Source organism: Plecotus auritus (genome assembly GCF_963455305.1).
Source record: "Plecotus auritus genome assembly, chromosome: 5".
NCBI lineage: Eukaryota > Metazoa > Chordata > Mammalia > Chiroptera > Vespertilionidae > Plecotus > Plecotus auritus.
In genome coordinates, this window is record NC_137776.1 from 1,332,460 (window position 1) to 1,348,500 (window position 16,041).

At 59.0% G+C, this 16,041-nt stretch overlaps 1 protein-coding gene across 1 annotated transcript in view; it reads left to right on the forward strand.

Moving 5' to 3' along the window:
• Positions 1 to 11,329, forward strand: part of FAM171B (family with sequence similarity 171 member B) — a 39,836-nt gene extending 28,507 nt beyond the window's left edge. Inside the window, exons 7-8 of the mRNA XM_080669348.1 lie at positions 7,678 to 7,801; positions 8,004 to 11,329. Of these exons, the coding sequence (XP_080525474.1) occupies positions 7,678 to 7,801; positions 8,004 to 9,348 (1,469 nt within the window). The 3' untranslated portion in view covers positions 9,349 to 11,329. The remainder of the gene's footprint in view (positions 1 to 7,677; positions 7,802 to 8,003) is intronic.
• The last annotated feature ends 4,712 nt before the right edge of the window (positions 11,330 to 16,041 follow it).

Consider the following 16,041-nt stretch of genomic DNA (forward strand, 5'->3'; position numbering starts at 1 on the left):
AAGCGACCCAGGTCTTTATAGTAGAGTAGGGGCCCATTGTAGGAAGATTTCCTCCCTTCTCCCCACCCCCCCTGCTTCCCTCCCTTCTCCCCCGCCCCCCCTGCTTCCCTCCCTTCTCCCCCGCCCCCCCTGCTTCCCTCCCTTCTCCCCCGCCCCCCCTGCTTCCCTCCCTTCTCCCCCGCCCCCCCTGCTTCCCTCCCTTCTCCCCCGCCCCGCCTGCTTCCCTCCCTTCTCCCCCGCCCCCCCTGCTTCCCTCCCTTCTCCCCCGCCCCCCTGCTTCCCTCCCTTCTCCCCCGCCCCCCCTGCTTCCCTCCCTTCTCCCCCGCCCCCCCTGCTTCCCTCCCTTCTCCCCCGCCCGCCTGCTTCCCTCCCTTCTCCCCACCCCCCCTGCTTCCCTCCCTTCTCCCCCACCCCCCCTGCTTCCCTCCCTTCTCCCCCACCCCCCCTGCTTCCCTCCCTCTCCCCCACCCCCCCTGCTTCCCTCCCTTCTCCCCCACCCCCCCTGCTTCCCTCCCTTCTCCCCACCCCCCCTGCTTCCCTCCCTTCTCCCCCGCCCGCCTTCTTCCCTCCCTTCTCCCCCACCCCCCCTGCTTCCCTCCCTCTCCCCCACCCCCCCTGCTTCCCTCCCTTCTCCCCCGCCCCCCCTGCTTCCCTCCCTTCTCCCCCACCCCCCCTGCTTCCCTCCCTCTCCCCCACCCCCCCTGCTTCCCTCCCTTCTCCCCCACCCCCCCTGCTTCCCTCCCTTCTCCCCACCCCCCCTGCTTCCCTCCCTTCTCCCCCGCCCGCCTTCTTCCCTCCCTTCTCCCCCACCCCCCCTGCTTCCCTCCCTCTCCCCCACCCCCCCTGCTTCCCTCCCTTCTCCCCCGCCCCCCCTGCTTCCCTCCCTTCTCCCCCGCCCCCCCTGCTTCCCTCCCTCTCCCCCGCCCCCCCTGCTTCCCTCCCTTCTCCCCCGCCCCCCCTGCTTCCCTCCCTTCTCCCCCGCCCCCCCTGCTTCCCTCCCTTCTCCCCCACCCCGCCTGCTTCCCTCCCTTCTCCCCCGCCCGCCTGCTTCCCTCCCTTCTCCCCACCCCTCCTGCTTCCCTCCCTTCTCCCCCGCCCCCCCTGCTTCCCTCCCTTCTCCCCGACCCCCTCCTTCCCTCCCTTCTCCCCCACCCCACCTGCTTCCCTCCCTTCTCCCCCGCCCCCCCTGCTTCCCTCCCTTCTCCCCCGTCCGCCTGCTTCCCTCCCTTCTCCCCCGCCCCGCCTGCTTCCCTCCCTTCTCCCCCGCCCCCCTGCTTCCCTCCCTTCTCCCCCACCCGCCTGCTTCCCTCCCTTCTCCCCACCCCTCCTGCTTCCCTCCCTTCTCCCCCGCCCGCCTGCTTCCCTCCCTTCTCCCCACCCCTCCTGCTTCCCTCCCTTCTCCCCCGCCCCCCTGCTTCCCTCCCTTCTCCCCCGCCCGCCTGCTTCCCTCCCTTCTCCCCGCCCCGCCTGCTTCCCTCCCTTCTCCCCCGCCCCCCCTGCTTCCCTCCCTTCTCCCCACCCCTCCTGCTTCCCTCCCTTCTCCCCCGCCCCCCCTGCTTCCCTCCCTTCTCCCCGACCCCCTCCTTCCCTCCCTTCTCCCCCACCCCACCTGCTTCCCTCCCTTCTCCCCCGCCCCCCCCTGCTTCCCTCCCTTCTTCCCCGCCCGCCTGCTTCCCTCCCTTCTCCCCCGCCCGCCTGCTTCCCTCCCTTCTTCCCCGCCCCCCCTGCTTCCCTCCCTTCTCCCCCGCCCCCCCTGCTTCCCTCCCTTCTCCCCCGCCCCCCCTGCTTCCCTCCCTTCTCCCCCGCCCGCCTGCTTCCCTCCCTTCTCCCCCGCCCGCCTGCTTCCCTCCCTTTTCCCCCACCCGCCTGCTTCCCTCCCTTCTCCCCCGCCCGCCTGCTTCCCTCCCTTCTCCCCCACCCCGCCTGCTTCCCTCCCTTCTCCCCCGCCCCCCCTGCTTCCCTCCCTTCTCCCCACCCCGCCTGCTTCCCTCCCTTCTCCCCTGCCCCCCCTACTTCTCTCCCTTCTCCCCTGCCCCGCCTGTTTCCCTCCCTTCTCCATAGCTTCACTCCATTCTGCAACGCTTGGCTTCCTTCTACCCTGTCTCCAGTCTTCGCTCTACTCCTGGATATGCAAATTAACTACCATCTTGGTTGGGTTAATTTGCATACTCACTCCTGATTGGCTGGTGGGCATGGCTTGTGGGTATAGCTGAGTGATGGTTAATTTGCATATCACTCTTTTATTAGATTGGATGTGGCAGGAGTTAAATTTTCTAAGGGAACACCATCAGTAGATCAGAGAACATCTATATGTATAAAAGCCTAAGTGACCGTCTGAACGTTTGACCATCTGACCAGTAGCTATAACGCACAATGACCACCAGGGGGCAGACGGTCCCACCGGTAGCTATGACATGCACTGACCACCAGGGGGCAGACGCTCAATGTAGGAGCTGCCGAGCTGTGGTGGCTTGGCAGCTGCGGTTCTTGGGTGACGCACCCATAACCAGAGAGGAGGGAGCTCAATTCCGGGGTGCATCATCCGAGAAACGCCCTCTCGCAATCCGGGACCCCTCGGGGGATGTCCGAGAGCCGGTTTTGGCCCGATCCCCGCAGGCCAGGCCGAGGGACCCCACCGTGCATGGGGCCTCTAGTTTCCATATAAGACATGAACATCGCAATTACAGCTTTCTCTCATACATCTCGGCGAATAACAGAGTTCTTGTCGTCTTGATATGATAACTCAGCTAAATAGTTGCTAAGAATATATGTGCTCAAAACCGTGGCTACAGACAGGGGAGTTGAACAGAGGTAGAAAAAGACAGTCATTCCCTGTCGTCGAGTACAGTGGTCGCCAACCGGTGGTCCCCGAGATCCGAAAGGTTGTGACTGCTGGTTGAGTAGTAAAGACAAGATAAAAGCAATCAGCAGGTAAAAACAATCAGCAGAGCCCTCACCGGTGTGGCTCAGTGGATAGAGCAGGGGTGGGCAAACTTTTTGACTCGAAGGCCACAATGCGTTCTTAAACTGGACCGGAGGGCCGGAACAAAAGCATGGATGGAGTGTTTGTGTGAACTAATATAAATTCAAAGTAAACATCATTACATAAAAGGGTACGGTCTTTTTTTTTTTTATTTCAGTAGTTTTATTCATTTCAAACATATTAACAAGAAGAATGTAAACACTAATTATTATAATTTGAAACTTCAAAAAATGGAGGAATCATAGCACAATAACATACCTTATATTGAAGATGGGCAAAATAAAATTGCCTAACAAAGGAAAGGTACAAAAGCCTTTCAAATTGAACTTAAATATAATAAAATAATTTAAAACTAAAACAAATAGAAAAGAACAAAATGTGTAAACAGTAAATTAAACATTTTCTTTAGTGCAACTTCCAAATGATGCCCGGGACGTAGATGTAGATGGCAATGTAGACTGGGTTGAAAGGTTTTTGGTCTTTAAAACATCCACTTCAGTGGGAACAGTGTTGTTGGTCTCCTTTTTAGCTAATGCTCTGATCCTGTGCTCTCCAGGGGCGTGTCTCCCTCCATCACCACGATAACGTGTCTCCGCATTCCCAGGGTGATGTCGGGGGACGCGTCCGCGGGCATTCCAAGGAGCCTCTGGAAGATGGAGAGGTTGTTCCTTCTACTGAATGGGGGGGATATAAACCCGCCCACTCAGAAGAAGGAGCTGCGGCCGTGTTTCCCGACGTTGCCATGTTAACACTGCTGCTGGTGAAGGAAAGGAGGGGAGAGCAAGAGAACCCTCCGCTCTTTCGGCTCCGCGGGCCGGATAGAACAGCCGAACGGGCCGGATCCGGCCCGTGGGCCGTAGTTTGCCCACGGCTGGGATAGAGCGTCGGCCTGCGGACTGAAGGGTCCCAGGTTCGATTCCGGTCTAGGGCATGGATCTTGGTTGCGGGCACATCCCCAGTGGGAGGTGTGCAGGAGGCAGCTGATGGATGTTTCTCTCTCATCGATGTTTCTAACTCTATCCCTCTCCCTTCCTCTCTGTAAACATCAGTCCCAGAACAGGTGACAGATAACCAACCCCCTGCTGATAAACCAGGAACAATGTTACGGTGCCAGAGGCTACAAGTGGGGTCAGGGCATCTGGCTGGATGGTGTCAGGCAGGACTTCTGAACCACCCGTTCCTCCTCCTCCGGCATTGACAGGGTTAGACGCACGTTACGCGGCTGGTTCCCTCGCGCACCCAGGCTTCTGAAGGCCGCGATGACTCTCTTTTCTGAGTTCGCTTTCTGGGAGTACGTTCTACCCAGACTCAGAGAGAGCATCCGGTTACCCGGAGGGGCACAGGCTCTGGGTGATGAAGACAAGGTGAGGGCGCGGGGAGTCCGCGGGTGCTGGGGAGGCCGAGGAAGCCGGTGCCAGGAGGCAGGAGTCCCGGCCCCGGCTCAGGCCCCCCTGACGCCGTCACTGGCTCTGCCTCGCGATGGCTGACTCACCTCCGCAGTCCTGTCCTCACACGGTTCCTGGCCTCCCGGGGATGGAGAATTCGGGGGGCCTGGGCGGGGGTCCTGAGCACAGCCCTGGGGGAGGAAGGGCTGCGGGTAATAGTGTCCCCGGACTGCTCCCCAGGTAAGGCAGAGGATAACCGTGAAGATGGGCCTGCGTGTGGGGGGGCAGAGGTGGACAGAACCCAAGGACGGCCCACGAGGCGTGCTCGATTCAGGTTCCAGGAGGAAGGAGCATCTCATGTTTCTAGATGGAACATGGCATCCAGTGACATCTCTTGTACCTAAGGAAATCCGACAGGTCCCCTGGAGTTGTGAGACTCTCAAAAGACTCAAGCACTGCATATTTTAGCCATTAAATCGTCTTTTTTAAAAAAAAACGTTTTATTTATTTATTTTAAAAATATTTTTCTTGATTTCAGAGAGGAAGGGGGAGGGAGAGAGAGATAGGAACATCAATGATAAGAGAGAATCGTGGGTCAGCTGCCTCCTGTACGCCCCATACTGGAGGTCGAGCTCACAACCCCGGGCACGTGCCCTGATCAGGAATCGAACCCTGACCTCCTGGTTCATAGGCTGACATTCAACCCCTGAGCCAGCCGGCCGGGCTGAATCTTCTTGAATAAAGAAAACCCTTCTAGCCTGCTGCAGGGTGGACTGGCTGCACCAGGCCTGCTGCCCCTGGGCCCTCGGGGTGGGGCTTCCCTGAAGCCAGTGTTGCCAAGGCAACTTCCCGGCCTTCAGCATCTGCTCTTGTCTCCCACCTCCTCCTCCTCCTGTAATTGTGGGTTTGCAATCTCCAAAGACAAAGCAAAGCAAAACCTTCAGTGCCGCTTCCGCGATGTTTAGGGGAGAATGAAAGTTGGATGCATAGGTCATCCCTCCGTCTAATCGTGTGCCAGAGAGTTAATCCTGGCCGAGGGCCTGGCTCCCGGCTGGGAGGCTGCGGCGGCGGCTGTTCCAGGCTGGACAGGACCGTCCCAGCGCACATGCCGACCAAGATGCACACGCCCACCGGAACGCACACGCTGACCAGGACGCACACGCCCACCGGGACGCACACGCCAACGGGGATGCACACGCCCACCAGGATGCACTCGCCAACTGGGATGCACACGCCCACTGGGATGCACATGCCAACGTGGATGCACACGCCCACCGGGATGCACATGCCAACTGGGACGCACACGCCCACCGGGACGCACACGCCCACCAGGATGCACACGCCCACCAGGACGCACACGCCCACCAGGACGCACACGCCCACCAGGACGCACACGCCAATGGGGACGCACACGCCCACCAGGACGCACACACCAACAGGGACACACATGCCCACCAGGATGCACACGCCCACCAGGATGCACACGCCAACGGGGACGCACACGCTGACCGGGACGTGGGTGATGCTCACACCTTTCTCCGTGGCACCCTGTCGTCGCACTCATCACGGCTGTCTGTCCATTTGAAGACTCAGTTTTTCTGAAATTAAAGAAAGAGGTTTTAACTTTCACTGTTTTATTGACAGTCTTTGCGTTTTAAACTGTGCACGTAACAAGACTGTTTTTAAATTGAACTTACCGGGGTGACATTGGTCAGTAAAACCGTACGAGACTTCTTTTCAAGTGAAGCTGACGTGTGGTCTTCGCAGGGAGAACGGTAAGCCCTTCACCATGTCGGCCAGAGGGCTGTTCTCTCTGTGCTGCTCCGACCTCAGTGCTGACGCCACGGTTGTTCAGAAACCAGAGGGAGGCCGCTTTTGTCCTTCACGATGCAAAATGCCACGCCACCTTGCCAGCTGTCCGGCCGCATCCCGCTCCCGATTCGCAACGACGACGAAATATTGATGGGAAAGAACAGCTAATATTTAATGTAACTCTTCACCTCAACGAACGCCACGTCATTTCAGGTCTAATAAAAACAGCCTGCGGAGCACTTGGGCTTTGTAGAGAAGTATACCTTTTTTTTGGTATTTTTATTTTATTTTATTTCATTATTTTTTAATATATATATATATAATTTTTATCGATTTCAGAGAGGAAGGGAGAAGGAGAGAGGGGTAGAAACATCCATGATGAGAGAGAATCATGGATCGGCTGCCTCCTGCACGCCCCCCACTGGGGATCGAGTCCACCACCCGGGCCTGTGCCCTTGACCCAAATCAAACCCAGGACCCTTCCGTCGCAGGCCGACGCTCTATCCACTGAGCCACACCGGCTAGGGCTACTTATTATATTTTAAATATAATATTTTAAATAATATTATATTTTAAATAATTATATTTTAAATAATTCTTTATTGTGAAAAGTATTACATATGTCCTCTTTTTTTCTGCCATTGACCCCTTCTAGCCCGCCCCTGCCCCAGGCCTTCACCACCCTATTGTCTGTTTTCTATATGGGCCACGCATGTACGCATACAAGGGCTTTGGTTGATCACCTCCCACCCGCCACCCTCCCCACCTTCCTCCCGAGATCCCGCATCTGTTCCGTGCATCCATGTCTCTGGACCGGCTCCGTTCATCAGTTTGCTTTGTGACTTAGAGAGAAGTGTCCCCTCCCCTAAACAGACACCAGAAACAACCAACTTACAGGTGACCTTAGGAGCTGTAAGAGCTGGGTGCTTTCTGAAATAGGCGGACGCTTGGTCTGCGCTTCTGTGTGGAAAAGACTGTGGATCAGGTGCTGAAGGAGAAGGGAGGGTCCACTGAGTCTGACCTCCATCCTGTCTGCTGCTGCTGCTGCTCCTGCTGCTCCTGCTCCTCCTCCTGCTGCGGGCGGATCCGGCCGGGAGCGCTGGGCCCTGCCAGGCACACGGGGGCAGCTTGCGTGTCGCTGCCTTTGCAGGCACTGACCGGGCGGGGGGGTCTGAAATAGGCCCCGACCCCTCTGAGTCTGTTTCCCTGGTTTCTAAACGGGGGGGCTTGGATATGGTGACCCCTTCTCTCCCAACACCTGTCCGGAGGTGGGTGTTCCTGTCCAATCCGAGGTGGCGCCTGTGACGGGCTGGTGACCGAGCTGGAGCTGCGGAGGGGCCCGTGGTCAATCTAGAAACCTGTTTTTATAATCGATCTTACGGAGCCTTCTCTCAGGAAATCAGTGAGAACGCAGCCGCAGGGGAGGATGACAAAATAATAATAATGACGCGTGTATTTCCGTTCCCTTTGTTTGCTGGTTTGCACGGAACCGCTCAGGTGCGGGCGCCAGCGGAGACCCCAGGGACATGGCTGCTTACCACACGGTGTTCCTGACGGCCATCCTGGGGGGCACGATCGTCATCGTCGTGGGTTTCTTCGCGGTGCTGCTGTGCTACTGCAGGTACGTGGGCGCGAACCCCACTCCCCCGCTCACAGGAGCGGCACGCGTGCTGTGTGTGACCAAGTGTGGTCTAGGCGTGGAGGGTTCCTCCGTACAATTAAACAGAAGGTAGTGAACTAGAAGGGAGCCCGTCCACCAGCATCGCCCGTGGGATGTCCGTGTGGTGGGCTGGCTGCTGACCCTCTGTCTCCCCCCCCCCCAGGGACAGGTGTGGGCCTCCCCAGAAGAGGGACAGGACCGTCACCAAGCTGGAGGCCCTCCGGAGGGACCAGACCACGTCCACCACGCACATCCACCACATCGGCTCCGTCAAGGCCGCCCTGAGAGCCGAGGACAGGGGCGGCGCCAGGAGCCCCGCGTGCAGCCCGCAGAGGCCCGGCCTGGCCCAGGCGGAGGCGGAGGAGCGCGTGGCCGTGGTGAGGACGCGGGACCATTTTAGACTCTACGGGGAGGACGTCTCCTTCCTGTCCGCCCATCCGAATTCCTACTCCAGAACCCCGACGCCGGCCTCGGAGGCCCACGGGGGGGCCCGGCAGCCGGCCCACGCCCCCAGCAGCCTGGCCTCGCGGGGGGCCGCCCAGGAGGAGGAGGAGGAGGAGGAGGAGCGGCACCTCGCGGGCCCCCAGGAGGGCTACGGGCGCGCCCCGCTCCCCGAGCAACTGCTGCACCTCTACGGCCAGCCCCTCGCCATCCTGCAGGGCGCCGACCTCTTCTCCCCGGAGCAGCTCCGCGCGGCCAAGGCGGCCACGCTGCCCAGGAAGGGGCCGCCGGTCTACGGGCCGCTGCTGGAGCCGGGCCGCGGGGAGGCCTTCGCCCAGACGCTGCCCAAGATGCCCGGGGGGCACGCCCCGCCCGCGGCCCGGGAGGAGGGCGCCCCGCGCGAGGGCCCGCCGAGCCTGCCGCCGCCCCCGGCCCCCGCGTGGGGCCGCTACCCCAGCAGCCTGCTGGAGTCGGTGTCGGTGCCCGGCACGCTGAACGAGGCCGTGGTGGTGGCGCCCTTCTCCTCGGAGCTGCAGGGCATCTCGGAGCAGACGCTGCTGGAGCTGAGCAAGGCGCAGCCCTGCCCGCACCCCCGCGCCTGGTTCGTGTCGCTGGACGGCAAGCCGGTGGCCCCGGTGCGGCACTCCTTCATCGACCTGAAGCGGGGCCGGCGCGGCCGCAGCAACGACGCCAGCCTGGACTCGGGCGTGGACATGAACGAGCTGCACGCCGGCCGCCGGCTGGAGCGGGAGAGGACCTTCGTCAAGGGCGCGGCGGCGCCCCGCGTGCTCTACCTGGAGGACCTGGACCTGAGCAGCAGCGAGAGCGGCACGGCCGTCTGCTCCCCCGAGGACCCCGCGCTCAGGCACGTGCTGGACGGCGGGGGGCCCGTCCCCGAGCACCCCGCCGCCCACGAGGCCCCCGGGAGGAGGGCCGCCGCAGAGGACCTGGACGCCAGCAGCACCTCCCCCACGAGGAAGCGGGGCCGAGCCCCCCTCGCCAAGAGGGACAGCAAAACGAACATCTGGAAGAAGCGGGAGGAACGCCCCCTGCTCCCCATCAATTAGCGCCCGGGGGGTGGGGTCCCCGCTCGGGGCTGCTCCTTCTTGCTTCCGGAGGGAATTGCAGTAGGAACTTCTTTTTTTTTTTTAATATATTTTTATTGATTTCAGAGAGGAAGGGAGAGGGAGAGAGAAACATCCATGATGAGAGAGAATCACGGATGGGCCGCCTCCTCCATGCCCCCCGCTGGGGCTGGAGCCACAACCCGGGCCTGGGCCCCCCACCGGGATCCACCGTGACCTCCTGGTTCCTGGGTCGCGCTCACCCCTGAGCCAGCCGGCTGGTCCCCTGTGACCTTGAGGAGGTGAGACCCACTGGCCCCGCAGGCCCTGAGCAGAGAGAACATGAACCGGAAACGGCCCGGTGGGGAGGGAGGGGGGGTGCCGGGGATGCTGTGGCCCCGCTTCTCCCTCGTTCCCCGCTTCTCCCTCGTTCCCCGCCTGACCCTGAGCACCCACGTGTTCGCGACGTGAACCAGCCGCACGGAGTTCGTTGTCTGGACACGGTGGCCCGGCAGCCCCCCAACCCAGCTCCCTTCCGAAGGACGTTGTGACAGGGGCACCCCCAGGGTGCTTCCCCGGGAAGGGTGGCCCCGCTCCGAGGGTGCCCCGGGCAGCAGCGGGAGTGAAACTGTGCCCAGGCGTCGACCGTGAAATCTCCGTTCTGTGCCCTCTGCCCGCCCCGGACACCACGGGACCGTGTTCCGACGGCTGTCTTTCTGGAGGTCAGAGGTCAAGCAGCCTTTCCTTGTTGTCGCCATAAACAGCTAAACAGCGTGGACAGCGCATCAGCCCCAAGGCAACCCACACTCACCTGAGATGGCCAGGAAGCGGCTTGGTTGCTAGAGAGGAAAACTCCGGAACAGACGCTAAGGTGATGATTGGTTATTTAGAAATCGGAGAAATGGAGGCTCTGGTATTAAATTTTTTTTAAATATATTTTATTGATTTTTTACAGAGAGGAAGGGAGAGGGATAGAGAGTTAGAAACATCGATGAGAGAGAAACATCCATCAGCTGCCTCCTGCACACCTCCCACTGGGGATGTGCCCGCCACCAAGGTCCATGCCCTTGACCGGAATCGAACCCCTTCCGTCCGCAGGCCGACACTCTATCCACTGAGCCACACCGGCCAGGGCTGATAGTGAAGTTTTATTTTAAAATCTCCTTTTCCTTCCCTCAAAAGTGGCATGAGCTCAGCTGTCCAGGAAAACGTCACACCGATGTGGAGAGAGAGAGACCCCACCGAGCTCACCTTCAGTTCAACTCTGACACACGGAAGCTAAAATCGATCCTGAGACACGCCTTTTATTGACAAAAATTCTGTCACTAAAAGGCCATTAAACTTGAATTAAAAAAGTTAATAAATCAGTGATGTTTCTTAGGAACATTAAAAAACAAACAGGGTGTGTGGAGCTAAAGGAAATAAACACTGCGGTTTTTTTCCAAAATGTTGAGCTAAATAAAAAAGAAACGCCACTTCCCCGAGACTCAGAAACGCTTCGGGATATCAGGTGTGTCTAGGTTTTTTTCTGTTACTATTCACAAGAGATGTTTGAGAAAAACAGCTTCAGTTTCATGGGGAAAGGAAGTTCTTTCTCAAAATGCTTGTAGCCTTAGCGACACCCCCACCCCGCCCCCAGTTCTGGAAGAAATGTGTCGCTGTCCGTCCCATCTCACTTCATCTCGGCAAAGAATTCCCTGTGAGCACGCGCAGCTGTCCATACTTACGTTTTCCGCCCTGAGCTCCGATCCCGGGTCCTAAATAAACCTCTTCTGATTAAAATCAACTCATCCCGTTTTCCTAAACATTTCCCCGAAGGCCGATGCTGAAGCAGGTCCCCCTTTTCCTTCCTTGGGGGCAAAACGGCTTCATTTCTCGTCCCTGCGGACCAGCAGGAGAGCCACAGGGAGACGCACGGCCCATCCGTTGAAAGACGCCGAAGGATGGGCCTTCGCGTTAGTCAGAGGGACGTGGCTGAGCCCGAGACAGCCGTGGGCAAACTGCGGCCCGCGGGCCGGATCCGGCTGTTCTATCCGGTTCTCTTGCCCTCCCCTCCGCTCCTTTACTTTGAATTTATATTAGTTCACACAAACACTCCATCCATGCTTTAGTTCCGGCCCTCCGGTCCAGTTTAAGAACCCATGGTGGCCCTGGAGTCAAAAAGTTTGCCCACCCCTGGGAGAGATGGCCTTCCCAAGATGGGCACCCGGGGCTGAAGCACCCAGGGCTCAGGCACCCACAGATGAGGCACCCAGGGCTCAGGCACCCACAGGTGGGGCACCCACAGGTGGGGCACCCACAGGTGAGGCACCCACAGGTGGGGCACCCACAGGTGAGGCAGCCAGCCGCCGCGTTCCGCACTGACCAGCAACGCCCAGACCGGGCACAGGTGCCGTGCCTCCCGCCCCTGGAGGAGAGGCGTGTTCTGGGGATCCCCAGGCCCACCTGAGTTGCGGGGGGGGGAAGAAGAGGAGGCTTCTCACTGGGCTCACACCCAGAGCCGCACTGGGAGCCGCCGAGGGCCTGCGGGGCCAGGGCTCGGGCTGCAGGAGGGCCTGGGGCCACGGGCTGTGCCAGGCGGGACCCCATCCCCCTCCAAGTTCACGCTCGTCCTGGGCGGCCCCGCGGGCGTGTGGCTCTTCCTAAAACACGGACCTGGTCGTTGGAGGGCGATGACATCTGCTGGCCCGCGGCGTCTCTTTCTTTCCTGTGTCTCTCGTTGGAGTCCAGTTCCCATCGTGGGTTATGTCGGGGTGCTGTGAGAAACTAGACCCAGGGGTGGGCAAACTTTCTGACTCGAGAGCCACCATGGGTTCTTAAACTGGACCGGAGGGCCGGAACAAAAGCATGGATGGAGTGTTGGTGTGAACTAATATAAATTCAAAGTAAAGGAGCGGAGGGGAGAGCAAGAGAACCGGGTAGAACAGCCGGATCCGGCCCGCGGGCCATCGTTTGCCCACGGCTGAAGGGACGTTCGCGTGTAAAGGGAACCAGAAGAGGTGCCCCCACGGGCTTTGCTCGAAACGCACTGTTTTGGTTTCGGAGGAAAACCCTGTTTCTGTAGAGGCCGCACCTTGGGCCCCCAGCGGGCAGCACAGCCATTCACCTTTTCCAACGAAGGTCAACGATGCGCCCCTGCTCCTGGGCGAGCGGTGCGCCCGGTTCCTGTCCCAAAGCCGAAGCCGCCCCCTTTCTCTCCACCCAAGTGACACAGCCTGCGACGGGTACCTGGATGGATGGAAAACCAGCCCAGGTTTTTGCAAATGCAAAGCTAGAGAATTTTGGTCCCAAATTGGTCATGTTTGTGGATCCTTTGTACATACTTTGCCTTTATCTGAAAAGCAAAGCCTCCCTGGATTCCCTGATGGGTCCGTGTACTGAAGCACAGCGACACGTATTTTTGGATGCCTATTAGGACCCCGAGACTTTATAAAGCCCATTTTTACGGCGTGTAAGCGGCTGTGTCGCCCCCTTTTGTAACGCACGGCCCACCACGCAGGACACACGTGTTGAGGAATCGAAGCACTTCGCTCCGGCAGTCATTTGCAGATCGCTTCCCCCCGGGTCTGAGTCCTCTGGGATCAACACGCCTGTTTTAGGGACCAGTGGGCCGACCAGTACCCCTCAAAACTCCCCCCGCGGGCGACGCTCAGAGGCAGGTCTGAGTGTAGAGGGGATGAGCCACACCCTCGCCCATGTACTTCCTGTCTTTGTGGAGAATCTGACGGGGTGAATGTCCCTCTGATTCCAAATGTTTTTAGCTTTTGTATTCCTCCGTCAGGGGAAGCCCCACCCCAGTGTATATGTATGGCCATGACGACTGTCTTTACTGCTGGAGACTGGAACAAGGTGGAGGTTTGTAAAATGGTAAACACAGTTCATTAAAGATAATAAAACAAATCTGAAAATGTACTCGATGCATTGTTTATTTGGGGCAAATGACAAAATATTCCTCTCTAAGTTCTCATTTGATCTAGGAAGAACTCAAATATTCATTTTTAATTTCATATATTCATTTTTAATTTCATATATTAATTTTTAATTTCATATACTCCCTATAGGAGAACAAGCATTCTACATCTGATTACCCTTGTTTACAGGATGAACTGGATCTCTCTTTGCCCATCACGTTCTCCAAAGTTCACATCTATACTAATGAAAGGGTCATATGCAAATTGGTCAGGACACCCTCACAGTAACAACCGAACAGCAGGCTGCGTGGGGTGACCAGGCCAGCAGGGGGGCAGGCAGTTGGGGGTGACCAGGCTGGCAGGGGGGGCAGTTAGGGTGATCAGGCCAGCGGGGGGGGGGGGTAGACAGTTCAGGGTGAAGAGGCTGGCAGGGGGGGGGGGCAGTGGGGAGAACCAAGCCAGCGGCGGGGGGGCAGTTAGGGTGATCAGGCTGGCAGGGGGGGCAGTTTGGGTGATCAGGCCAGCGGGGCGGGGGGACAGTTCAGGGTGAAGAGGCTGGCGGGGGGGGGGGGGCAGTGGGGACAACCAAGCCAGTGGCAGGGGCGGGGGGCAGTTAGGGGTGATCAGGCTGGCAGGGGGGGGCAGTTCGGGCGATCAGGCTGGCGGGGCAGGGGGACAGTTCAGGGTGAAGAGGCTGGCGGGGGGGGGAAGTTAGGGCGATCAGGCCATCGGGGCGGGGGGACAGTTCAGGGTGAAGAGGCTGGCGGGGGCGGGGGGGGGCAGTGGGGACAACCAAGCCAGCGGCGGGGGGGCAGTTAGGGTGATCAGGCCGGCGGGGAGGGGGGACAGTTCAGGGTGAAGAAGCTGGCAGGGGGGCAGTTAGGGTGATCAAGCAGGTGAGCAGTTAGGAGCCAGTGGTACTGGATTGTGAGAGGGATGTCCAACCGCCAGTTTTGGCCCGATCCCCGGGAAACCAGCAGCCGGACATGCCCCAAGGGTTCAGGCTGGGCTGAGGGGACCCCCTCCCCCACGTGCACACATTTTGTGCACCAGGCCTCTAGTCTTTACTACGAAAGCCGGAGAGAGACCTACTGGTTTTCCTCCACTGAGAAGTCTTCTTAAGGTAATGGGCTAGCACCGTGGTCGGCAAACTGCGGCTCGCGAGCCACACGCGGCTCTTTGGCCCCTGGAGGGTGGCTCTTGCACAAAATACCACGGCCTGGGCGCGTCTATGTTGAAGAAGTGGCGTTAGAAGAAGTTTAAGTTTAAAAAAATTGGCTCTCCAAAGAAATGTCCACCGTTGTCCTGTTGGTATTTGGCTCTGTGGACGAATGCGTTTGCCGACCGCAGGGCTAGAACGTGAAATAAATTGCATTTCCAAAAATACTCAAGTGAGACGAGGGTACACCACCTCCTTCCCACCTTTCGGGAGGTCTCTGCACTGTCAGCCGAAGGCGGCGTTTTAGCCACGGCTGCGCCCTAGAGCCGGGTTCCCCTCCGAGGGCCCTGTGCTCGCTTCAAAGGACGCCCTTACGTCAGGCCCTCGCACGGGGCTTCCGATGCTCCGGGGCCCTTACCCTGCTGCTGCCTTTGGACAGACTGTGGGACAGAAATGGACGTGGGCCTAGGAGTAAATACTATGTTACTTGGTCAGATCAGACGGGAATTGAGCTCTGAGTCCACTCAGCCACACAGCGGCCATTACGACCTCCCAGCCCGGGCACTCCATCCGGATCCCTGCCGCGTACAGGGTGTGGCTGCCCTGGTCCAGGGCCTGGCCTCCATGGAAGGGAATCGAGTCTTTTTAAAAATATATATATATTTTCTTGATTTCAGAGAGGAAATGAGAGGGAGAGAAACATCAATGATGAGAGAGAAGCATGGACGGCTGCCTCCTGCACGCCCCACACTGGGGATGGAGCCTGCACCCGGGCCTGTGCCCTGACCGGGAATCGAACCCGGATCTCCTGGTTCCTAGGTCAACACTCAACCCCTGAGCCACGCCGGCCGGCTGGGTGGAGTCTGGAGTCTTAACAGAACGACGCAGCCCCTGGCGAGTCCTGCAGACCCAACCCACAGGGCACGGGCGGGGGTCAAGGACATGGCATTCATCACAGACTCCGCCGCCAGACAGGTGACTCCATCTGCTCCTCCCCACGTCCTCGCCTCCGAAGCAGCACAGAGAGGACTGACGGGTAAGAGCCACAGGAGGGAGTGGGATGGAGCTGGGTGTTTTAATGAGTTACCGGAAGTGACTCACCCACCAGCACTGGGTCACGTGGCAGCCCACAGGGCCCCTTCCTGCGAACTCCGTGCTGGGACGCTGTGAAACTGAACCAGGTGCTGCTTTATCTGGGCCTAATAACCACCTCTGGGCTTTAAACAGAACTAGGTGCGGCCCAGGCGTCCTCAAACGACGGCCCGCGGGCCACATGCGGCCCGCCGAGGACATGGATCCGGCCCGCCGGGGGCCGCTGCCTGTCCTGCTTAGCAGCCGACGCGTCCCGGGCCCGCAGTGCGCATAGGAATTTGTTCATAGTTTTTTTTTTTTTAAACTATAGTCCGGCCCTCCCACGGTCTGAGGGACAGTGAACTGGCCCCCCGTTTAAAAAGTTTGAGGGTCCCTGATGGTACGCTATGCGAGAGGCATCGACGTACGTATGGTTTTAACTCAATGTCCAACGCGTTCTTTTTTTCGTTACAAAAACATTTTCAGAGCGCCGCTGGAGGAAAATCGCCTAGAAATCGATCACAATTGTAACTTTAAATCCCCAAAAGGTTAATA